The 27,067-nt window shown below is 31.9% G+C and overlaps 2 protein-coding genes across 2 annotated transcripts; both read right to left on the minus strand.

The window, feature by feature from the left end:
- Window positions 1-16,205: 16,205 nt before the first annotated feature.
- LOC141679890 (uncharacterized) lies at window positions 16,206-17,696 on the minus strand. The gene is made up of 3 exons (XM_074486257.1): window positions 17,280-17,696; window positions 16,621-16,775; window positions 16,206-16,461 (listed from the first exon to the last, which is right to left on the minus strand). The coding sequence occupies exons 1-3, from the start codon at window positions 17,694-17,696 to the stop codon at window positions 16,206-16,208; spliced, it is 828 nt and encodes a 275-aa protein (XP_074342358.1).
- A 3,168-nt stretch (window positions 17,697-20,864) lies between these two features.
- On the minus strand, window positions 20,865-22,649 carry LOC141679891 (uncharacterized). Its single transcript, XM_074486258.1, has 3 exons — window positions 22,361-22,649; window positions 21,624-22,276; window positions 20,865-21,497 (listed from the first exon to the last, which is right to left on the minus strand). The coding sequence occupies exons 1-3, from the start codon at window positions 22,647-22,649 to the stop codon at window positions 20,865-20,867; spliced, it is 1,575 nt and encodes a 524-aa protein (XP_074342359.1).
- Window positions 22,650-27,067: the final 4,418 nt, after the last annotated feature.

The following is a 27,067-nucleotide window of genomic DNA, read 5'->3' on the forward strand; positions in this document are numbered from 1 at the left end:
ATGGTGAAGAGGTGATATTTAAAGGAAATAGGCAAGAGAAAAAATTCTTAACGGCTATTGAGGCAAGAAGATTAATACGTCAAGGATGTGAAGTTTATTTGGCTCATGTCGTGGATATGGAGAAAGAATCTGTAAGGATCGAGGATATACCGATAGTAAGAGATTTCCCAGATGTGTTTCCTGATGAATTTCCTGGACTACCTCCAGACAGAGAGATCGAGTTTACGATTGATTTGGCTCCTGGAACGGAACCAGTGTCAAAAGCTCCCTATCAAATGGCGCCAGTCGAGATGAAGGAATTAGCAGCTCAATTGCAAAAATTATTGGACAAAGGAGTGATCCGACCTAGTGTTTCTCCATGGGGCGTACCAGTGTTGTTTGTAAAGAAAAAGGATGGAAGTATGAGGTTGTGTATTGATTACCGCGAACTCAATAAGTTGACGATTAAGAATAAGTACCCTCTACCGCAGATCAATGACTTGTTTGACCAGTTAAAAGGAGCTTCGTGTTTCTCAAAGATTGATTTAAGATCTGGGTATCATCAATTAAAGATCAAAGCGGAAGATATACCCAAGACAGCATTCCGAACGAGATATGGACACTATGAGTTTTTGGTAATGGCATTTGGCTTGACGAATACGCCATCCGCATTTATGGATCTTATGAATCGAGTGTTCAAGCAATATTTGAATAAGTTCGTTATTGTATTTATCGATGATATACTGATTTATTCCAAGACGGAAGAAGATCATAAGGAGCATTTGAGGATTTCCTTGGAAATTCTGAGAAAGGAGAAGTTGTATACTAAGTTTTCAAAGTGCGAATTTTGGCTAAAGGAAGTGCAATTTCTTGGTCATGTAGTTAATAAAGAAGGAATCAAAGTGGACCCAGCCAAGATAAAAGCTGTAATGAATTGGGAAAGACCCAAGACTCCTACGGAAGTCAGAAGTTTTCTGGGATTAGCCGGATATTACAGGAGATTTGTGCAAGATTTCTCTAAATTGCTGTTTCATTGACAAAGTTGACGAGAAAGAACGAGAAGTTTGTTTGGACAGAAAAGTGCGAGGATAGTTTTCAAGAGTTAAAGAAGAGGCTGGTAACCGCCCCAGTGTTGGTATTACCAGATGAAAAAGGGTAATTTGTGATATTTAGTGATGTTTCATATAAAGGACTTGGATGTGTGTTAATGCAATACGGGAAGGTAATAGCATATGCGTCAAGGCAACTCAAGTCGCACGAGCAAAAGTATCCAACGTACGATTTAGAAATGGCAGCAATTGTGTTTGCCCTTAAGATTTGGAGGCATTATTTGTACGGGGAAAAGTGCAAGATTTATAAGGATTATAAGAGTTTAAAGAAGGTGGTTGAAATTGATCAAAGATTATGATTGTGCGATAAACTATCATCCTGGAAAGGCAAATATGGTAGGAGATGCTTTAAGTCGCAAGGAAAGGTTGAATATGTTAACGTCATCGGAAGAATTAATCAATTATTTTGAAAAGATGGAAATAGAGGTGCAGACTCCAAAATTTGGAGGTGAAGCTATATATGCAATGTCATTTCAACCCGAAATTTTGGAAAATATTCGATGCTGTCAAGAGCACGTGATGAATCACGAAAGGCATAAGTTGACGGGAGAAGAAATTAAAGCTCAAAAGGATGGAAAAGGAATATACCGTGTTAACTCACGTATTTGGATACCTAATGTCGTGGAACTAAAGCACGAGATTTTGCAAGAAGCGCATAACTCAAGATTTTCAATTTACCCTAGAAGTACGAAGATGTACCAGGATTAAAAAGAAAGTTATTGGTGGCCAAACATGAAAACGGAAATTGCGGAATGGATAAGTAAATGTTAAACGTGCCAAAGAGTCAAAGCGGAACATCAAAGGCCGAGCGGATTGCTTCAGCCACTGGATATACCCAAATGGAAATGGGAACATATAGCGATGAATTTCGTGGTAGGATTACCTAAAACCAAGTCTAATCATGATGCGATTTGGGTGGTAATCGATCGGTTGATGAAGTAAGCACATTTCTTGCCGATTAATGGAAGGTTTTCGTTGGAAAAGTTGGTCAAATTGTATTTGGTTGAGATTGTGATGCGCCATGGAGTTCCTGTGTCTATCGTGTCTGATAGAGACCCCAGGTTTAACTCGAGTTTTTGGCGATAATTCCATGATCATTTGGGAACTAAGTTGAAAATGAGTAAGGCATATCATCCGCAGATAGACGTACAAAGTGAAAGGACAATTCAGATAATTGAAGATATGTTGTGAACCTGCGCAACAGATTTCAAAGGAAATTAGGACGATCATTTACCCTTCATTGAGTTTTCCTAAAACAACAGTTATCACGCAAGTATTGGCATGCCGCCTTATGAAGCATTGTATGGAAGAAAGTGTAGGTCCCCTACTTATTGGGATGAAGTTGGTGAGCGCAAATTAATTGGCCCAGAGCTAGTTCAACAAACAAAGGAAAAGGTAGAAATGATTCGAAAGAGGTTAATTGCAGCTCAAGGTCGACAAGCAAAGTACGCAAATCAAGAATGAAAAGATATGCAATTCGAATCTGGAGAAAAAGTCTTGTTAAATATATCTCCTTGGAAAGGTTTAGCCCGATTCGGAAAGAAAGGAAGGTTGAGTCCTATGTATATTGGACCATTTGAAGTATTACGACCAGTTGGGAAAGTGGCATATGAGTTGGCGCTACCTCCGCAAATACAACATCTGCACAATGTATTTCATGTATCTCTTCTGAAGAATTATAATGCTGATGCAAGCCATGTGATCGAGTTGGAACCAGTGGAAATCCAACCAGATTTGTCTTATGTGGAACAGCCAGTTCGAATTTTTGACCGAAAAGAGAGGACGCTTAGAAATAAAGTTTTACCTCTAGTTAGAGTGTTATGGAGAAATCCATTAGTCGAAGAATTGACCTGGGAATTAGAAAGCGAAACGAAAAAAAAGTATCCCCATCTATTTGCTTAGATTAGATTCTGGGGACAGAATCCTTTTAAGGAGGGTAGATTGTGACGACTGAGAATTTTGCGACATAATTAAGTGAATAAAGTATGTTTTATGTGATATAATTATAATTATGTGACTAAGTGTTGATTAGTTGTCTTTTCTGTATATTATAATATAGGAGCGTAGATAAAAACGTTCCAATTTAAAGAGTCAGCTTAGGAGTTAAGCTGTGTCGTCGGGCCGTCAAGTAGAACGGAACTCGTCCTAATAAGGAGTTAAAGAATATAAAATGTGAATTATGTGTGATTGAATGAAATGAGTGTTTAAATAAAGTATTTCATCCTAAGTGACGTGTCAATTGGTAAAGATGGTGAGAAGCGTAATCGAAACACTGAGCGTCGGGCCGTCAGGCTGAACGTGACCCGGTACGTGTAGAAAAGGATAAAGATTCAAGAGGGACAAATTCTATGATCAGACCTGAGTCGTTATCTGATTGAATATGTGTGATTGCTTGTCTATGTGCATGACTGTGTGCTCTGTGACATTTTTATGAATTTAATAGAATTATGTGATTTAAATAAAGATTTATTTAACCTTCGCGCATTATTATAAAATTATCCGAGTAAGATAAAAGCATGAGATTTGTTTTGTTATCTTCATAGTAGTCCTAGAAACTTTTTAAAAATGATGAGTGGATTTATTTGGTGGTCTTTGCATTTTAAATTGATTTTTATGTGGAAAAATGTTATTACTAAGACGAGCTTGTGAAATTCATATAAAATCAACCGTCCGCTCAAAAATCTATTATGAGTAATGGTTAAAAAGCTAATTTCGAGATCTACATGTTAAAATTGTCACTTGCAATAATTTCCAACTTCCGAGAGAGATATATTTTATATTTGATTTTTGTTACACTTGAGTAAAAAGAAAGGAACAAATAAGCATAAAAAGGAATTAGTAAAGTACAAATTTACCCTTGTTTTGGTTGTGTATAAATTCTATTTCTCCCCCCCTTTTTGAGGTTGCATGTTGGGTTTATAATTCGGCTTTGTGCTAATTAAAAAGGAAATTGGGTTTGATTACTTGATCTTAGTAAATGCTAAGCCTAATTAGTGAAAAATGTGATTGCATGTTAGTTTTGAAGAAGAACAAGTTATGCATGTCAACGTTTAATCCTTAAGCTGTGAATCTTGATTTTGACAAATAGAAAATGGATTTAGAAGAGATTTGCTTGATGATTAAGTGAATGCATGTTGATTATATGAGTTAATTAAAGTTGGAGTCACTAGGTGATGCTTGGTTTTGGTGTTTAAATGAATTGAATGACTTAGTAAAGGTTTAAAGCAAGTTGGGAATGTAATTTAAGACCTTGCATGTCAAAACTTATCCTTGCATGCATGATTTTTGGAAAACCCGAATGGGTCTTATGCTTAAAAAGAGAATTAAGTTGATTTCTTTGCTAATTATCTTAGTGGCTAGTGAGAAATTGATTGCATGACAAAGATTGGGTGGTGTTTATGTTCGAATTTTGATAATTAAAAGAAAGTGTTGATTTCGATTCTTAATGCGATTATGATTCGGATTTTTGATTAAAAAGGGATGAAGTTTAAGTGGGTAAATGACTCTTGTGATTTGCATCAGTTGTGTTTGATTATATGAAAATGAAATTGAATATACATGGTTGTGTTTTATGTGTATGGTCGAATGATATAAAAGTAAATAAGCGACTGATTTGGTTCTAATCCCTTGTTAAATGATTGCGTGTGAAATCCTAGGAGATATGTGATTCATTTGTGTGATTGGTTGTTGTTATGGTTCGAATTAAATTATTAAAGAAAAAGAGAATTAAATCATTTGTTATTCAAAAGAGCTATAAGTGATAGCTATGGTCGTAAAGGTTTGGTTGTGAATAAATCATGTACTCGTAGGAGTTATATTAGTGTGATTTTAGAAATAGCTAAGGTTAAGCAAGTACGCTTCGATTGTTAAGTATATAAGGATATAAAAGTTACGAGAAAAGAATGTGCTATGTGCCATGTGTTATGTGCTTATGTGTATAAACTATATTCGTATACTCGAGTCAAGGATATAATCGAGTTATCGTATTGAGTGATCGTTCTGGGAACGAGAGTTGAGAAACTGATTAATGTTTTGGTTTTATTGTAGATTCGGAGCGTGAGGACATTTAGGCTAGGAAAGGAAATGATATACTAGGTAGCAGTAGTTAAACCTTCAAGAAAGCAAATTTAGGCAAGTAACTTTGATTACTTGTGTAAATGATTATAAAGAGAATGTTGTTCATACTTTGTAGAGTATGGAACTGTTTAACTTGTGAAACCCTGATATTGATTTGAGATACCCTGCCTTTGATCTTGACAAACTCTTATTGATAAGCTTACTGAGTCAACCCTTTCATAAGCTGTCCAATCTGTTCATGTTATTTATTAAGCCATGAATCCTATTGAACCCTATAATTATCCTTGTGAACCCTGTTTAATGATATTTTATTTCCTAATCACCCTATTGATCCCTAGACAGATGATTTCAAGGGTTCTAAATTAAATTCCTTGTTATCCTTGATACAGAATCCTTACGAATTGTTCCTTGTTTATCCTTGACTCACTCCCTGAACTTTCTTTTTCTTAAGATCTGACTTAAGAATGAGTTTCGACTCGAAAGAGTCTGAATGATTTCATATTCTTGGTAATGATAAAATGAATTTTTGAAAACCTATTTATTTTTCCAACTCAAGGTTTTCCAAATGAATTCCTGATGGATTGGATTGGGACGTAAGAGGCTAGTGGGACTAGTCCAGTCATGGTAAGAGGCTAGCGGGGCTACTCCAACTTAAAACTGAAATTATGTCGATTGCTACCTTAAAGACCGAATGGAGGTCGGTACGGGCTGATCACCCGTATTATAATGAAATGGAAAGATAAAGTGATCGAATCAAGGGTTCTAAATAATTATTTAAAAGGAAACTGAAACTTTCTGTTCTGTAAATTGATTCTTGAAAATGAAAATAGTTTATATTGTTTTGAAAAGAGTTGATTATGTTGATGTGAAGCTTAAAGCTCGAGAACCCTGATTCTTAAATCTGTTGATCATATGATTGATTCCATATAATGAAATACTGTTGCTTTCCTCCTTCTTGAAAGATCTATTTTGATCCTTTAATGATTTAGGATAATTGTCGGCTTTCATCCTGCATTGAGCCTTGTTTCTTGAAAGCCCCACATTATCCTTCAAAACCTTTCCTTAACCCAAAAGCTGGAAATCTGCCACCTAGAACTAATAAAGTAGAATGCCCTGAGTTTGGTAAAGTATTTTGTGATTTGATATCGTAGAACTGCTTTATAGTTACTTGCTGAGTTTTATACTCATATGTTTTATTTTATTCTAACCATGGTAGTTAAGTAAGAAGATGGTCAGGCTTAGGCGCACTGCTCGTAAAAGCGTACCTGGTGGTCCCTACCGTGTTGAGGGCTTCCGGTTGCCAGAGCAGGTAGTGGTATTTTTGTGAGAGCTCGTGCCTAGAAGGAATGGTTAAAAATACAATGGGTTATTTATCGGTTTCCAGCCGGAATCGATATTGTTTATTTAATAATATTTTTGGGTTGTAAGTTATATCGTATAATTGGTAGTTGTAATATTGTCTCATACTTTATCCTGTTGATCCTGTTAGTTGTTAATCGGGGTTTATGCTTATTTAATTATTAGATTAAGGGTGTGTGAGTCCTCATTTCCTAACCACGAGATTGAGGGCGTCACACAATAATCATTTAAAATTTCACTAGCTAACACATTTGCGGCCTGTACATTCAACTCCGATCTTCTTCATCATTTCATATTATTCAAATTAGTTATTTCTGTATTATAAATATTGATTGAAGATGGATCTAAAATTTTTGTGTTAGATCATGGTGGCGGACAGAAATAGATCGGAGATGATGGTGGAGATAGATTCGATATGGTGAGGTTGACCGGACTTTAGTGTAATGGAAGATTAAGATGGCGAGTAAAGATGGAATATGAATCTCTTTCGGTATGATATATTTTTGTGTATATGTATATCAAAAGTATGTGTATTTTTTTATATGTAATCGGGTCAGATGCAATGAGATGGGCCGTGTAATTTCAATAGATTGGACGAGTTTCTAATTTCCATTATAAGGCTGTTTCTATTTGAACAACCCCTATATATGCATGAGGGGTAAGAATTTTAATATTTTATATATTTGTTTTATAGTTATTTTAAATTTGAATAGTATATTAGTTTTAAAAAGAATAAGTTTCCATAATTAAGATATAGATACATGTAATATATGTTAATTAAATATAATAATAATAATAATAAATAATATAATTAGAATTTACAATTGAATGAAATTAATATTTTTGGAGTCCTATTAGTATTTGTGTATCTAAGGCTATATATGAACTATCAAAGGTACGTGGATCAGGAGCCGCAGAAGAAGAAGGAACAAAACACCCAACTGAGAGACTGTGTTTCAAAGGTACGTGGATCAGGAGCCGCAGAAGAAGAAGGAACAAAACACCCAACTGAGAGACTGTGTTTTGATTTTAGGTGTAGTGGGCCAAGTGGTAGGTAGACCATAAGTGTCAATTAGATTAAATTAGTAGACCATAAGTGTCAATTAGATTAAATTATCTTTTCATAATCAAGTCAGTATGAAATCTACACTCATATAATAAGATTAATTTAATGATATAAAGGTAGAGGTCATGTGATTTGTTGTCGAATCAAGTTGTTGGTGTCAAACTAATAAACATATGTTCTTGTATGTCTAGTAACTTGTGTATTTTGTCAACATTGAACTTTGACCCATGTTGTGTTATTTAATTATTATGTCAATGTTAGTTGACTCTAAGGAGCATGCATATTAAGTAGAAGCCGTATAGTTGCATATTGATTTACTTTTATTTTCATTTAATTGTTAATTAATTTACCAAATAATGAACGTTAACAATATATTATGTTTTATATTGAAAATTTTAAATATATGTTCATGGCATTCTCAAAAATTATTTATGACACCCACTATTTTTGGAAATCTGGATTACTTGTCTCAACTGATTTTAAATTTTGAGAGAATATTTTATTTTGAATCTTTAGGGTGATTTAGGGTATACCGAGTTAACGATGGGTACTAATATGACACTGGTCACAGTGTTAAGAGGAGTTTTTGGTCTTTTGATAGTTCTTTAGGATAAGTGGGTCGTGGGTGCACCCACAGTTTTAGGTAGATGTGTGTATCTGATTCTATCTTTGTATGAAATATACTAGGTTCCACCTTATTTTTAAAATTGTTGTTTAATTATAAATTGTAGATTATTTATTTCTCATCTTTTTATTTTATAATCTGTTTTTGATCCCTTTATTTTAGAAACTGTTTTCCAAATCTATACCGCGGTCACCCCGTATTTTTTCTGGGAGAGATCTCACCAGATTTTGTTGATTAGGATTTGAGACTTTCTTATTATCTATACATAACTATAACTATCTAGATATTTAGGCATTTATATTAATGATTTAGACAGTTTGGAAATTTAATATTATTTATGGAGATTTTGGAGTGTTTAGAAATATATTAGTGCTCTGTTTTAAGATTTATGAATTTTAAGTAATATGTTATTTATTGTTAAAAAGGGGTGTTACAATCCATGACCACGTTAAATAAGACATAAATATGTGATTGTGTGTATTAGAGGCCCAAAATAAAAATTTTAAATAACAATCCCCTATTTATGTACCGATAAAATTATTTGAATAATAATACGCTTAAAAAGATTTCTAAGTTAACTAGTCCTAAATATATATTTATTTGAATTGATGGACTAACCGGATGGCCTTACCAATTTTAATTGTATCTTAAGAACTAACTTTATAATATTCTATATTTTGGGTTGTCTTCAAGATAAAAATATTTTGAGAAAGATCTTGCCCCAAATAATTAGTTTTAGTTACAAGTAAGTTCATGTAAGTCATTGTTCATATTATTAAAATATTATTTAGTTATCTATAAATTTTAATCAAAAGATAAATTAACAAAAAAACTTTTGAGATTTTCAAGACCAAATATTTTAATAATTTATTTAATTTCAGACCACCCAATTTTTTATATTTTAAGAAATATTTAAGATCATGGGAAATATATTTTATAAATATTTAAAAATCAATCTAATTTACATTAAAATTTAAGAATAAATGATGAGTTAGTATAATAGACATAGGATATATAGAACAAAAGTTTTGTAAATAATATATTTGGAACATACATATTTTCTTCTCTAACCTAAATATTTGTAATAATAATATATAAGATACAAATAATTAGAAAAAATACATATTTATATTTTTAATTAACTTAATTGATGAACTTTATAAAATACCATTATTACACATCCTAATAACTTAAATTTAAAAGTCTTCATTTTTTTGTCCTTATTCAATAGCTAAGTAAATAATGTTATTTTAAATTTTTTTTATACAAAGTAAAGAACATTATTTGTAAACTATATAATAATAAGAATTAGGTCAAATTCAAGATAATATTTTTTAACAAGTTCTAGTAAATGGTTGTTAATATCATTAGAATATTTTGGTATTATTTGCTCCACTAAACTTTTCTTGTATAAGGTCACTACTAACATAATTTGTAGTTAAGATAGAGTATTGAAATCAAAACCTTTAATTATTTTAAAACAATTAACTTCTAAAATTTTGAGTATATAAACTTTACAAATTAAAATCAAACTTTTAAATTTTTGTGAAAATTTTATGATTGTGCATGAGACTCAAGCTTGTAAAGAATGAAACTGTTATATGGGCCCTAGATAAAAAGGTGGCTTAATGTTTCAATACCCCCACAGTGCAAAAGAGGCAAGGTGAGATAAGGTGTAAAGTTTGTAATCACATAAGAGTGAGCAATTAATTATCCTGCCAAACTAATTTCCACTTTTTTATTCATTTGGTGATAGATTTTAATAATAAAATAATGACTTTTTTTAGATGATTTGCCTAGTAAGTTATTATTATTGAGTCGAAAGTTAGGCACACACTTTTTTTGGTCTTAAGTTTGCCAGAGTAAATGCCCAGATTTGTTGCAGTGAAAATCAGTTGTACTTTCACATTTTTATATTGTGAATTGATACTATTCTCTTAGAAGTTAGAAGGTTTGAGGTATATCATCTTTTGAACACTTTATCCCTTAAATAAAGTGCATGAGACAAAGTTTGTATCATATTGAACACTTCTCTAGTTGCCGTTAGCCATGTCTACTTAAGAATTTCTCATTGCTCTACTAATAAGAATTTGGTATGAACCAATAATTATCTATTAAAAGTGAATGTGCTCTTATGAAATCAATATGCTGAGATCATAATATTATCTTTAGATTTTGGTAATACAAGTGGTTCATGTAGGCAGAGCCACAAGGGAATACATGAGTTACTCTACACTCACACATATTTTGTATAAGATTGGCCATTAAGTATCTCATAACTTTAACTATTACAATTTTAATAGCTACTTTTAATTGCATGATTGGATATATTTTGATATATATACAGTATAGGACACAATTCTTAGAAGCTAAAACAGATATAATCATTTCTGTTTGAAACATAAAAACAAATTAAAAAAACTAAGATAAACAAAGTACAACAAATAGAAAATTATAAAAACAAATTCTATTAACAATTTAATGTACTACAAAATTTTCATAAATTTTCAAACTTACGTGTGAACTTCTCAATTCTTATCCACCAGTATATTCACTAAATATTGAAAATTTTAATACATAGATAAATTAACACAAAATCTATACAAGAAAACCTGTAGATCTGAAATTTTATAATTATTTGATACCAAATATTATAATAATCGACTATTTCAAACCACACAAAAGATCATCTAGTTTTTAGATTCTACAAGTCTTCATTTATCTTATTAAAAGGGATTTTAAAATTTTCACAATTATATAAATTATTAAAGATCATTAAAAATATCTTTTTTGAAGATATGGAAAGACAACAAATTTACATTAATCATTTAAGAATAAATGAGGGTAAAGATAAAGACTTACTCAAAGAACAACATTTTTGTAGACAAAATACTTTGGGGTACATAATTTTTTCTTAAACCTAAAATAGTTGTAATAATTTATGAGATACAAATCATTATACACAAATATAGATTAATGTTACACGTAGTATAAACTATTTGAATTGTTAGACTAACAATGTCCTTAATAATTTTAATAGTATCTTAACAACTAAATTTATAAATAGCAATATAGAATATTCTAGATTTTGTGTCATATTCAAGAAAAAATAATTTTGACATATTGAGATTAAACTTGAGATATAAAGTGATTTTTCCCTACCAATTAATTTTAGTAACAAGTAAGTTGTGTAACTCATAGTTCATATTATTAAAATATTATTTGTTTACCTCTAAATATTAATCAAAAGATAAGATTAACAAAAAAAATCAGATTTTCAATACCAAATATTATAACAATTTATTTAATTTTAGACCACCTAATTTTTTTTATATTTTTAAAAATATTAAAGACCATGGGAAGTACTTTTATAAAAATATCAAAACCAATCTAATTTACATTAAAATTTAAGAATAAATGAGCAGTTAGTATAAAAAACATAGGATATATAGAACAAAAGTTTTGTAAATAATATATTACGAACATACATATCTTTTTTCTAACGTAAATATATGTAATAATATTCTATAGGATACAAATAATTAGAAAAAATACATAGTAATTAACACTTTACAAAATACTGTTATTACATATCGTAATAAATTAAATTTAAAAGTCATTAGTAAGTTACATTATAAAATATTATACATATTGAGGGTCCAAAAAAATATGTTAAAAGGTGGTTGACCAAGCTAGGCCATAGGAAGGCAGGGAGAATTTTTTTTATCCTTATTAAATAGTTAATTAAAGAATTTTATTTAATATTTTTTTGAAACAAAGTAAAGAATATTATTTGTAAACTATATAATAATCAAAATTAGAACAAATTCAAGATTATATTTTTACCAAAGGCCTAATAAATCATTGTTAATATCATTAGAATACTTTGGTATTTTTTACTATACTAAACTTTTATTTGTATAAGGTCACTACTAATATTATTTATAGTTAAGATAGACTATTGAAATAAAAAACTTTAATTATTTTAAAACATCAACTTCCAAAATTTTGAGTATATAAGTTTTACAAATTAAAATCAAACTTTTAAATTTTAATGAAAAAAATTTATCATTGTGTATGAGACTTAAGTTTAACAATGAAACTGCTATCTGAGTGTTAGATAAAAAGATGGCTTGATGTTTCAATACGGCCATGGTGTTAATTAACGGTACAGAAGAGGCAAGGTGAGATAAGGTGTGAAGGTCGTCATAGATTATTGTTGAGCCAATAGTTATTCATTTGGTGATATATTCTAATAATAAAATAATGAACTTTACTATAGATGATGATTTCTGTGGTAAGTGATATGACTCAACTTATACCCTTTTGTGTTGAATATAATATAGAATAAGTAAGGGTATCGTTAACTCCAAAGATTAAGGGTTTACTTCTTACTTTTATCTTGAATAAAAATTAATAATAGAATTTAGTTTGATTTGTTGTTTTTAACTAACTAAATATAACTTAATAAAAATTTGTGTGTAAACAATTGGAAAGAGATGTTGGAAAGCCTGTAAATCCACCACTAAACCCATGACATACAAGTCTTGAACTCTATGCTTGATGTGCTAAATACTTACGCAAAATTTGCCATGACCACATAGAAACAAATTTTTCTATTCATATAATTCCATGACCACATAGAAAAGTTAATATGAATTACACGCTTATACAATTAATCTCATTACCACATATAAAGAATAATTGACTTTTTAGACACAAAAATCACATAACAAACTTTGATGACCACATACCATAATTAATTCAAGTATCTCTAAAAATATTGACGAATATATAAGCATAATCCAAGCCAATCTCAAGCATTCACGAGTAATACTCATAAAATTGTCATTAGGTTTAGGGCTTCAAAACACCCCTCCAACAAAGAAGGTTTATCCTACCATAGTCATGAATAAATACATAAAAATCATAGAGAGTTGAGAATACAATACAAAGTAAAGAGGTTAAAGAGAAATCCTGTGTCGAAATTTTCAAGCACACAATCTTCTCCTTCAAGTCTTCTTCTCTCCTTGGTGGCTATGAATATATCTGTCTCTAATCATATAAGCCTAATATATAAAGTATATTTATTGTTTTTTTAGGAATAAACAAGAGTTTCCAAATTGAATGGGATTCTAAAGTTAAAATTCGTAGTTGACTTTTCTCTGCTGTTACTGGGCTGATCCAAGTGCATTTTGAACTGGACACCATTCTCGAATTAAAGAGAATCTCTTATCTTCGCGTGGACTGTTGAATTGCCCAAGTCTGATGAGCGGAACTCAAGATAAGGCCCAAACAATAAGTCTTGCTCCAACAGTCCAATAAATCCGAATTTTCTTCTAATTTAGCTCAAATCCTTTCCAACTTAGAATTCTTTGCTTCCTACAATAGAATAATACAAACTAATAAATAAATTCAATTAAATGAAAAATATAATTAATATTGGAATAAATATCATATAAAATATACACAAATATATATTTTATCAAATATCCCCACACTTAGCATTTTGCACGTCCTCGGGCAAATAAGACAAATAAAATTATCTAACTAACTCTACTTTCGTAGATGACACGATTACATTGAGCATATGCAACAAGCCATTAAACCCCTAGGCAACCCTAGTAGGACAAGTTGTGTCTTGTGAGGGTTTACAGAAGATATACCCACAAAATCTACCCACCCCATGTAATACAGTCGTCCTTAGAAATGGAGGACTACACAAGTTTCAGCATGACAAGTCACGCGAGTTAATAGCTCGCAAGTTGATCAATAAAATAAATCTTAAACACTTCATTACTAAGAAACAACCATCATTCAAGTTAAGCAAGTGATTTCTATTTCTTCTTTTATTTCTATATTATTACTAAGTATACAAATATGATTTTTTTTAATATGCTCAGTCTAAGGTTAAGAAGAGCCTCAGGGTAAGTGAGTTATGACCACCATAAGACTTCACAAGCTAGGTCCAAGGTCGGGTTGCTTCTCAGTGTAAGTGAGTTACGACCACTCTCAGACTTCGCCAATCATATTATACACACATGTGTATTAAGTGGTTTATTTAATTGTGCAATGGTAGAGATCCGTAAAGATTTATGCACTAATACTCATGTAGCGAGCGTTGGGTCAGCAATCCCAAACCATAAAGGGTGTTGATTATAAGGCACAAAGTCCCCTCAGTCTTAATTACTCAAGTATTAATGAGCTCAGCCTATTAAATTATACCACTTTTTTTGTACGTTATTACTATAATTTTTAATTCTTTTTTTTCAAGAAATTTAAATCCCACAGTTTCCCTCAAACTTTAGCATTTAGGTACTAAGCTCAAAAATGAATAGTCAAAATTCTAATTATCAAGAAGGACCTACCCCTCAAGAAACAAGAATATCTAAATCTGAGTTCAAGAGCATAAAAAGATTATGTAGGGAAATAAGTTTCACACTAGTGACACCACGCATTGTAACATCAAGTGATCATAACAAGACTTAGTTAAAACAAGTTACACATAATATCATTATAGGTCAGTGACTTGGACTACTACTAAATTGAGATCATGCTATGTTAGGAAATGTTATGCAACTAATATATATTACAACTATATGATTTCATACAATTTATATGAATTAATTATGAAATATGCTATTATATATTCTAACATGTCATACACCAACTAATTTATAATACTAATTTTTTTTAATTTTTAATTAATACTGAGAACACATCCCCACACTTGAACTGGTCATTGTCCTTAATGAATAAAATAATAATATATATAATAATATATTAATTTTGAAAGAAAAAAAAAGTTAATCTAAAAAAATTACAAAAAAAATAAAGAAAAATAATATACAAGGAATGTTAGAAAAACCTCCCATTGGATTTGCATGATATGTGCTTGCTTGAGAAATAATTGAGAGATGCCCATCAAATGATTAAAGTGAGACCATGTATTGAGTTGATATAATCTATCATCCATATATTAGCAGCAAAGTAAGTCTAGCTCTGGTTGAATGTGGCAACTAAGAGTTGTTGTTCGTGCAAGCTGCTAGTCATTGATTCAATCCCCAACAATGTCAAATAAAACTACTAGCAGGCCCAGCAAAAACAGAATTGGCAGAAATTAGCAAATGTGAATCATACCTAGGAATTGAAATGGAATAGTGAGTCCATGAAGCGGCAGAAATGTGAATCATACCTAGGAATTGCCTCAAATTAGCAAATGTGTGTAACAGGCACATGTGCAGCTCAACTGGTTCAGCACTCCCAACAGGATTTGTGCGTATCACAACATCAGGGGTTCAAATATCAAGTGTGTCATTTTTTTTATTTTCACATCATTCTGGTTAATGGGCCTTCTATTGATATTGGACTTCGACAAATGGGCCTCATAGAGAATCGGAGACAGGAGACAACAGTGTGAAGTGAAGCAACCACTAGTATACATTTGCTCCCACGCAAAATCGTTCACTACAGAGACCTTGCACACCGCAGGAAGGTGAGCGCGTGCTCCGGTGTGAAATAAATGTGTCTTTCCCTGTTAACTTGCGAGAAGATTTGCACGTCGCGGGGTGAATTCTCGCACCGTGGATATTTTTTTTCTCAAAAAATTTAAGTACTAACTTCAATCCTTAAACACTTCATACAAAAATTGTCAAGGCACCTTGTGGGAGTCATAATAATAATAATTATAATAATAATAATAATAATAATAATAATAATAATAATAATAATAATAAAAATAATAAGTACTAGAAATAATCACATCTTTAAGAGTCTCGCTCTCCTTAATGTGATTCGAATGGTCTTCCAAGTATGGTTTGAGACAATATCTATTCACCTTGAATGCATTTCCATCATATTTTTTAATCACCATAGCTCCATGTCAAAATACCTCCACAATTTTAAATGGACCAATCCACCTTGATCTCAACTTTACAGGGAAAAGACGCAACCTAGAGTGATACAAGAGAACTTTATGACCAACCTCAAATTACTTCCTTTGAATCATCTTGTCGTGAAACACCTTCGTTTTTTCTTTATAAATCCGAGCACTCTCAAAAGCTTCATTACGTAACTCCTCTAATTCAGACAATTGTAGATTGTGATGCAAACCAGCTTCATCCAAGTTCATGTTAAATTTTTTAATTGCCCAATATGCTTTATGCTCGAGTTCCACTGGTAGATGACAAGGCTTCCCATAGATAATGCGATAAGGTGACATACCAGTCGGTGTCTTGTATGCTGTTCTATAAGCCCAAAGTGCATGATCTAGTTGTTGATTACAATATTTTCGAGTTGATCCCACAGTTTTTTCCAAGATTTGCTTAATCTCCCTATTAGACACCTCTGCTTGTCCATTGGTTTATGGATGATAAGGTGTAGAAACCTTATGTGTGATGTTATACTTGCGAAAAAACGCCTTAATGGTCTGGTTGCAAAAATGTGATCCTCCATCACTAAGAACAACTTTCGGCATTCCAAATTTGGCAAAAATATGTGTCCTCAAGAACTCTGAAACAACTTTAGAATCATAAGTGCGGGTGGATTTAGCTTCCACCCACTTCGACACATAATCAACAACCAACAAAATTTATAGAAAACCACTTGAATTCAAGAACAGTCCCATGAAATCAATACCCCAAACATCAAATAACTCATTATTTAAAATAGGATTCATGGGTATTTGATTCTTAGCATTTATGTTCCCTAATCGCTGGCATCTATCACAAGTGCTACAAAATTCCTTAGAATCTTTAAAGATTGTAGGCCAATAAAAACCACACTCTAAGACCTTATGTGTAGTTCTTTTCGCTCCAAAGTGCCCTCCACGTGCATAATTATGACAAAAACTTAACATAGATTCAAATTCATTATCAGGCAAACATCTTCTTATTACTAGATCGGGACAATGCTTCCAAAGATAAGGATCATCCCAAACATAAAATTTTGAATCATGTTTAACTTTATCATTTTGTGCACTAGTCAAAGTATTGGGCAACATTCTAGTGTGCAAGTAATTTACAATGTCTGCATACCATGGAATAAAGTTTTTTAGAGCACTTACCTCAATCCAGAGAAGTTGTTCATCTAGAAATATCTCAGTTATAGGCACATCTTCCTCCTCCCTCACCAAGTGACTCAGATGATCAACAATAATATTTTCAGATCCTTTCTTGTCCTTAATTTCAATGTCAAACTCTTGTAGCAACAAGATCCAATGAGTGAGTCTTGGTTTTTCTTCCTTCTTGGCCAATAAGTACTTTAAGGCCGCATGATCGGTGTACACAATCACCTTTGTACCAAGCAGATTTGACCGAAATTTCTCCAAAGCAAAAACAACAGCTACGAGCTCCTTCTTAATGGTTGCATAATTTAGTTGTGCATCATTTAAGGTTCTCAAAGTATAATAGATAGCATGCACCTTTTTGTCTTTCCGTTGCCCAAGTACAGCTCCAACATCATAATCTGAAGCATCGCACATTATCTCGAAAGGCAAATTCCAATCAGGTGCTTGTATGATGGGGGATAATGTAAGTTTCGATTTCAGCTCCTCAAATGCTAACTTGCATTCATCATTAAACTCGAATGGAACATCTTTCTAAAGAATATTAGTTAGAGGCCTTGCAATTTTAGAAAAGTCTTGAATGAATCTTCTGTAAAAACCAGCATGCCCAAGAAATGACCTAATCTCCTTAACACTTGTCGGAGCATGTAAATACCGAATCAAGTCAATTTTTGCATTATCCACCTCAATGCCTCTTGAAAAAATCACATGTCCAAGAATAATACCTTGAGTCACCATGAAGTGGCACTTTTCCCAGTTCAACACTAGATTTGTTTCTTCACACCTTTGCAAAATTAATCCCAAATTCATCAAACAACCATCAAAATCATCATCAAAGATACTGAAATCATCCATGAAAACTTCGATAATTTTTCCCACATAATAAGAGAATATGCTCATCATGCATCTCTGAAAAGTCTCAGGCACATTGTACTGACTGAATGATAAGTGCCTAAAGGCAAAAGTACCAAAAGGGCTTGTAAATATTATCTTCTCTTGATCTTCGGGGGCTATAGCGATTTGCTTATATCCGGAGTATCCATCCAAGAAACAGCAATAAGCACGACCGGCCAACCTCTCCAATATTTGATCAATGAATGGGAGGGGAAAATGAGCCTTCCTTGTAGCATTGTTGAGAGGCATGTAATCAATACAAACTCTAAGACCAGTGATGGTTCTTTGAGGCACCAACTCATTCTCCTCATTCGCTATAACTGTAACTCCAGTCTTTTTAGGAACAATATGCACGGCAGAAACCCACTTTGAGTCAGAGATAGGATAAATGATTTCATTATCCAATAGCTTGATGACTTCTTTCTTCCCAACTTCCATCATAGGAGGATTGAGTCGACGTTGAGGTACTCTCACAAGTTTTGGGCCTTCTTCCAAATGGATACAATTAACATTTAATGTTGGACTGATTCCTCGAATATTTGCTAAGATCCAACTAATTGCTTTCATGTGTTTTCCAATCACCTTCACCACTTTTTCTTCTTGTTCAGATATGAGGTTTGATGAAATTATGATACGCAATGTGTCTTTCTTCCCTAGAAACACGTATTTCAGATGAGAAGGCAATGGTTTGAGTTCTAGTTCAGGTGCTTGAACAATTGACGGCAACTGCTTCTGAGTGGAATTAAGAGGTAGTACCACATTCGTCACATCTTTGACAAAATCCACTCCATTTAGAGCCTTGCAGTGCTCTATCATACTATCAGTATAAATTCCTGAACCCTTGACAATGCCTTCGAATTTCCCTTCCTTGTCAATACCAGTGCTATGTGAAATTAATGTCTCCAGTTCAGCTTCTTTCATCAAATTGAAGTACTTTTTGCAATATCTACCGTTGTGCTCAACACATAGCACGTCTCGGTGTCCATAGGATACCTCATCATCTCAAACATGTTGAACTTTATAGTTTCATTGTCAAAGTCCATACTAAGCTCTCCCCTTGCCACATATAAATCCTTGTCTGAGCAGTGCACATTCTGTTAGTGTTTGTGCCTTAGAGACAACACTATTATGTTTATATTATGAAACATTTGGATTATTAATTCTGATTATATGGATTATTCTTTAGTAATTTATTATATCTTTATTTTCTATGATAAGATGTTAGATTAATAAATGTCCATGGAATATGATATGTAATTTTATATCTCTAAGTACGTGACTTAGAAATGAGATTATGAGAATAGTATCGATATTACTAAAGATCCCTAGTCGAGTATTATTATTAAGGGACAATAATAATACATTCAGACTAGTGTGAATGTTGACTGATGATCACATCTCATTGATCATAGGTATAGTGATACTAAAGTCAAAACACAGGCACATGTATTATATATATGGTGCTGGAAGACCCAATGTGAGATTCTACATGTCTGTTGTGTCATAGGTAATTCTCACAGTAATAATGATGTGTTGGTCCTTAGACTTGAAATCATTATATTTCTATATGATAAGTAATATACTTTGGTTGCATTAAAAGTTACCTTTTACCGGGTGATGATAAAAGTGTATATTGGGTATATTATGAATCATATGAGAAATATGAATGATCTAGAAAGGATTTAACCCTCCTATTTTAGGAGTGATATTATTGGCCTCTTCTTTGAGTTAGACTATGAAATGCATGGCCATGCTCAAATATTTATTTGATGTTATAGTCTACTCATCGATCAAGGAAACCTGGATTAAAGTATGAAGAGGATGACACATAACATGCCTCCAGTTTAATCTATAATATATGGTTAAAAGGATTATAGTACATTATACATTATATACAAAAGGTTTAATCGATGGCCGATTTAATTATTATTACTTGGGTAACAATGATGTATTACTAGATGCCGCTCATTATTTATGATTTTAAATTAGATTTAAAATTATTACCAACGTAATAATAACCTAAAGGGTCGCACAAAGAATGATTGGATGATTATTTAATTTAAATTAAATGTAAGTAATTCAAATTATTTATTATTAATTAAGTGTGACTTAATTAATTAAATAAATAGGAAATTTAAATTTAATATTAAATCTGAAATTAAGTTATTGGATGATTAAGTGAGACTTAATAATATAGTAATTAAAATTTCAAATTTAATAATAATAATAACTCTAAAATTAAGTTTAGGGTTGGAGGCCCATGAGCTCTTGCCTATATAATATTTTTTTCTAATAGAATTAGGGTTACATGTTTTATTTGATAAAACATAAACCCTAGAACTTGAAGAGAGATAGAGAGAGCAAGAAGGAGGCCTCAACAACGTGCTAGTACACACCCATCCTCCGCGCAATCATTCGTGTGGATACCTTCAAGGCGTAGATCATTCCAGCGATGGGATACGTGGTGATCATTCAAGACCTCCATCTTTCCATTAACGTAAAGCTTTTTAAGGTAAACATACTGAACTACAAATTAAATATTATTTTTCGCATGGATCCTGCGGAGGGTTTCAATTTTTTAAGAATTAAATTTACGTTTTCGTTGCATTTTAGGAATTAAATTTTTTAAAAATTAAATATTATTGCGTTTAAGAATTAAACCCTTCACATGAATGGTCTCCCAAGAATCAACTATGTTTTAGGTGCTTCACCCATGTCCAAGATATAGAAATAAGCAAGATATTGAAACCTGCCAACCTGCACAAGAACATCTTCCAAAACACCTTTCAGGTGAACGTGAGATCTGTCTGCTACTAAAATTGTAACACCATATGTTTTAAGTTCAGTTTTAATACACAGTTTCTCATAAAGACTAGATGGCATAACATTAATTGACGTACCCAAATCAAGTAAAGCGTTTTCAAATTTAGAGTTACCAATGGTACAAGGAATAGTAAAACTCCCAGGATCCTTACACTTGGTTGGCAATTTTCCTTGCAAAACTGCAGAGACATTTTCTTTCATCTCAATAACCTCTCTTCCCTTCAGCCTCCTCCATTTAGTACACAAGTATTTCAATACCTTGGCATATGCTGGTAGATTCTGAATGCATTCCAGAAGAGGCAAATTTATATTCACTTTTCGAAAGGTCTCCAAAATATTTGTCTCTAGTGCACTCTTCTTTGTCTGAACTAACCTAGCTGGAAAAGGTACATAATCGAAGCGACTATTAGTAATAATTGGATTTGAAGAGTTAAAAGATTTATCAGCAGATTTTGGTGAGGTTTGCTCCTCCAACTTTTTATGCTCGCTCTCAGCTTCATTCTATTTCTCATGCAAGATCTCATGAGCTTGTGAATCATCACTTTCTTTAACTTTTTTATTGTGTGAAGCTTTTTCAGTTGCTGGATCTCTCTCTACTTCATGCCTATCCATTTCATTTTCCAGTACCTTTCGAGTCGGGATAACATTCCTACCACTTTTGGTGGTAATGATGTTTTCATGCTCAAATTTCATATTGGGATATGTAGTTCCAGGTAATCGTTTAGGCTCATGCTCTTCATATATCTTCTTGATCACATCCCTAAGTTGCTTCTGCATCTCTTTGATGTCTTGAGAATTTGTAGTGCATTGCTTTTGCATCTCCATTTTCCTATCAACAAATTTAGACAATAATTTTTCAATATTGCTGTCACCACCTATGTTTTGGGAACCTTGTCCCCTTTGCTGAAAACCAAGAGGTGTAGAAGTATTTTGGAACTGAAATCCATTCAAAGCATTGCTAGTGTTTCCATACCTCAGATTCGAGTGATCCCTCCATCTTGGATTATAGGTGTTCGAGAACTTATTTCCACCTTGATTGGAAAATCCGACAACATTAACATCCTCATAAGAAGGATCCATCAACGTAGGACATACATCAGTAAAATATCCAGGAGTTGAACAAATTCCACAAACTTGACCTTTTGATGTTTTACCACTCAACATTAATACAATTAGCTTCTCAATGTTCTCCTCAATCTTTGACAATCTTTGATCAGAACCAGCTCCTTGATTTACACCTGACATTTCACGATTCCCATATTGAAGTTCATTTACAGTTGCTTTAGCAATAAGTTTCTCAGCAACATCATGACATAAATCCATAAAAGCACCTTATGCGGAAGAATTCAATTGTCTTTTCTCACCTTCAAGAAAACCTTGGTAAAAGAAATGCAACAGTCTCCCTTTAGAGAAACCATGTTGAGGACATATCTTTTGCAACTTTTGAAATCTCACATAATATTCGGCATAAGTTTCAGTAGCATTCTGACGAATTCCAACTAATTGACTTCTCATGTTCAATACCCAAGTTGCTGGATAGAATTTCTGTAAGAATTCCTGGGCTAGCTTTTCCCAAGAAATAATATACCCCACAGGCATTTCCTCTAACCAGTCCAAAGCTGCTCCATCAAGAGAAAATGGGAATGCCTTCATCTATGAAATTTGAGGATCTGCCAAATCTGGGCCCATGCTTTCCATAATAGTCACGAACCTAGAGAGATGTTGATTAGGTTCCTCAGTTGGAAGATCATGAAAGATAAGTAACCTCATGAGTAGATTTTGTTTGATCTCAAAGCTTCCACTCTTCCTAGTGGCAGGATTCGGATAGACCATACATGAATGGCCAAGATTAGCAATCGAGATAGCGACCTCATCACAAATGTTTGTACTATTGCCATGTCATCTAAAACAATTTTTCCTTCACTTTCTTTTTCTACTTGCTCACTTGAATTATCATTCTTCTTGTGAAAGAGCTTCTCAGGATTGTTTTCCAATGGTTCAAGATGTTCACCAGAAGTGCGGGTATTGACCATATTTGATGTGACTCAACTTATACCCTTTTTGTGTCGAATATAATATAGAATAAGTAAGGGTATCATTAATGCCAAAGATCAAGGGTTTACTTCTTGAATAAAAATTAATAATAGAATTTGGTTTGATTTGTTGTTTTTAACTAGCTAAATATGACTTAATGAAAAATTTGTGGGTAAACAATTGGAAAGAGATGTTGGAAAGCATGTAAATCCACCATTAAATGCATGACATATAAGTCTTGAAGTCTATCCTTGATGTGCTAAATACTTACAAAAAAATTGCCATGACCACATAGAAACAAATTTTGATATTCATATAACCCAATGACCACATAGAAAAGTTAATATAAATTATACACTTATACAACTAATCCCATGATGACATAGAAAGATTAATTGACTTTTTAGAGACAACAATCATATAACAAACTTTGATGGCCACATACCATTGTTAATTCAAGTATCTCTAAAATCATTGACGAACATATAAGCGTAATCAAGCACATCTCAAGAATTCAAGAGTATTACTCATAAAATTGTCATTAGGTTTAGGGCTTTACTCATAAAATTGCCAAAGAAGGTTTGGCCTACCATAGTCATAAATAAATATATAAAAATCATAAAGAGTTGAGAATACAATACAAAGTAAAGATGTAGAAGAGAAATCCCTATTTCGAAATTCCCAAGCACACAATCATTTCCTTCAAGTCTTCTTCTCTCCTTGGTGGCTATGAATATATCTATCTCTAATCATATAAACCTAATATATAAAGTATATTTATTATTTCTAGGAATAAACAAGGGTTTCCAAATTGAATGGGATTCTAAAGTCAAAATTCGTAGTTGACTTTTCTCTTCTGTTACCGGGCTGATACGAGTGTATTTTGAGGTGTAGACCATTCTCTAATTCAATAGAATCTCCTATCTTTGCGTGGGGTGTTGAATCGCCCAAATCTGATGAACGGAACTCAAGATACAACACAAACAATAAGTGTTGCTCCAACAGTCCAACAAATCCCAGTTTTCTTCTAATTTAGCTCAAATCCTTTCCAACTTAGAATTCTTTACTTCCTACAATAGGATATTACAAACTAATAAATAAAGGTCCAATTAAATGAAAAATATAATTAATATGGGAACAAATATCATATAAAATATACACAAATATATATTCTATCGGTAAGTTATCATTAAGTTAGACCAATACTTTTTCATCTTAAGTTTACGGTAATCAATGGCCACATTTGTTGTAGTAAAAATCACATATTTGTTGGAGTTAAAATCATTTGTACTTTCATATTTTTATATTCACTATTGTAATTACTATTCTCTTAGAAGTTAGAAAGGGTTGATTTATGTGACTTTTTGAACACTTTATCCCTTAAGTAAAGTGAATGAGACCAAGTCCACTCCTCTATTATTATCTATGAAAAGTCATTGTTCCTTTATGAAATTAATATGGGGAGAACATAATAATCTATTTAGATTCTGGTAATACAAGTGGTTCATGTAGGTAGAGCCACAAGGGAAAACATGAGTTACTCTCCTCTCACATATATTTTGTATGCAATTGGATATTAATTATCCCATAAATTTAACTATTAATTGGGTGTTACTTTCATTATCATGATTGGATTTATTTTGATATATAATTAAATTATAATAAAAAATAAGATAAAATGTACACCGTGTAGAAAATTATAAAGACAAATTCTATTAACAATCTAAAAATATCACAATTATTCAAATTATTAAAGATGATTACAAATATCTATTATGAAGATATTTACATTAATCATTTAAGAACAAATAAGGGTTAAAGACATACTCAAAGAACAACATTTTTGTAAACAAAATACTTGGGGTACATAATTTTTAGTATGCATTTTTTGGTTGGTTTGATTATGGTATGACAAGTCGGATCTAGATAGTATTCAAGCACTTGGTTCAAACCTGGAAAGAACAAATATTTATATTTTATACAAGCTACTCACCAACAACAAATATTTATATTATTATTTATACGCTACTTTTTGAGGTTCGAATCTGCCAATAACAAATATTTGCATTATTGTAAATAAATATACAAATAAAGTAATGATCAAATTTTTTATATTATAATTTTAGATGATTTAAAAAAATTAATAAAGAAACGTGTATGGAACCGGTTGTAAAGATAGTAGTTGTAATAATAATTTATGGGATAAAAATCATCATACACCAATATAGATTAATGTTATACTTAATATAAATAATTAGAATTGATAGACTAATACTATCTTAAGAAATAAATTTAAAAATCACAATATAGAATATTCTAGATTTTGGGTTGTCTACAAGAAAAAGTGATTTTGAGATGTTGAGATTAAACTTGAGATATGGAAAGATTTAAAATAAAAATTTAAGAATAAATGAGGAGTTAGTATAGAAGGCATAGGATGCATAGAATAAAAGTTATGTAAATAATATATTTGGGACATACATATTTTTTCTCTAACCTAAATATTTATAATAATAATCAATAACATACAAATAATTAGACAAAATAAATATTTATGTTCTAAATTAATCTAATTGATGGCTATTATAGATGTTATCGTAATAACTTAAATTTAAAAGAATATTATACATATAAAATATGTTGAGAGGTTGTTAGACTAAGCTAGAACATTAGAATTTTTTTTGTCCTAATTCAATAGCTAAGTAAAGAATGTTATTTAATATTTTTTTTAAAACAAGTAAAGAATATTATTTGTAAACTATATAATAATAAAAATTAGGTGGAATTCAAGATAATATTTTTACCAAGTAAGTTCTAGTAAATCATTATTAATATCATTGGAATACTTTGGTATTATTTACCAAGTCAACTTTTCTTATTTAATGTCATTACTAATATAATTTATATTTAAGATCGACTATTAAAATTAAAATCTTTACTTATTTTAAACCATCAACTACCAAAATTTTTAGTAAATAAGCTTCAAAAATTAAAATCAAACTTTTAAATTTTTGTGAAATAAATTTATCATTGTCTATATGTGCCCTAGATAAAAATATTGCTTGATGTTTCAATACCTCCGCTCACAATGTTGGTTAACTAAAGGCAAGATTTGTCACAACATAAGAGCCATTAAAGGTGAGCATACCGTGTGATGTCCAATTTATGCCGAATAAAATGACTTCAAGGAATCTAACTACAATAAAATAGGACAAAACTGACCGTCAAAAATGGTCGGTTAAGAGGCAAAACGGTCTGTTAAAAGGGTCATAACCGACCACAGGGCGTGGTCGGTTTTAGCCTAGTCGGTTATGACTTTTGGTCGGCTTTAACAATCCTAACCGACCAACATTGTGATCGGTTAAGTGCCTGGGTATTTTACTAAAAAATGGGGTCACTGTGTACACGTGGTAACATGTATGCACATGTGTCACCACGTCACTAAGTCATAACCGACCATTGGTGGTCGGTTATGTCTATTTTTAAAAAGTTGACTGAAACTCATAACCAATTGTGGTCAAAGTGTGCATATCGGTCGGTTTTACACCAGAAGCTGACTGGAATGTCATAACCGACCGTCTTTAAACCGACCACCCTCTAAAGGAGACGGTCGGTTTTATGAAGAAGGTGGTCGGTTATGTCACCTGATAGTCGGTTTTCTAGTTTTTGTAATGGTCAAAAGTGGTCGGTTATGTCAATTGTCGGTTGGTTTTAAGGTCTGATTTTAAAAAATAATGCAGGTTTTTCTGCAGTCCTTATATAAAACCAAATCAAACAACCAAACAATATTCACAACCAAACAATATTCACAACCAAATCTCCAATCCAATCAATAACTTATACTGCTCAAAATCATTCCACCAAACTAGTAAATTTAGTGATTAAACAATAGTAATTAAATCCAATGAAATCTTTTACAAACTTCGATAACTGGAGGATCAAACCATATCATTATATAATAAGCAATCTCAAATAACCGACAAAGTATCAAACCATAACAACGTATTAAATTTACATCACATAACCATCAAAGTAGC

Source organism: Apium graveolens, chromosome 8, assembly GCF_009905375.1.
Source record: "Apium graveolens cultivar Ventura chromosome 8, ASM990537v1, whole genome shotgun sequence".
NCBI lineage: Eukaryota > Viridiplantae > Streptophyta > Magnoliopsida > Apiales > Apiaceae > Apium > Apium graveolens.

Excerpts from the sequence above, each read along its gene's own strand:
- LOC141679890 (XM_074486257.1), bottom strand. The coding sequence starts at position 17,696 with ATGTGCGATGCTTCAGATTATGATGTTGGAGCTGTACTTGGGCAACGG. Across the intron at positions 16,776-17,279 it reads AACAACTTCTCTGGATTGAG|TGGGTGGAAGCTAAATCCAC; the intron begins GTAAGTGCTCTA and ends TATGTGTCGAAG. Across the intron at positions 16,462-16,620 it reads ATTAAGGCGTTTTTTCGCAA|AACAGCATACAAGACACCGA; the intron begins GTATAACATCAC and ends TTGGGCTTATAG.
- LOC141679891 (XM_074486258.1), bottom strand. The coding sequence starts at position 22,649 with ATGAAGGCATTCCCATTTTCTCTTGATGGAGCAGCTTTGGACTGGTTA. Across the intron at positions 22,277-22,360 it reads TTACCAAGGTTTTCTTGAAG|CAACTGTAAATGAACTTCAA; the intron begins GTGAGAAAAGAC and ends TTATTGCTAAAG. Across the intron at positions 21,498-21,623 it reads ATGTTATCCCGACTCGAAAG|AATGAAGCTGAGAGCGAGCA; the intron begins GTACTGGAAAAT and ends CATGAGAAATAG.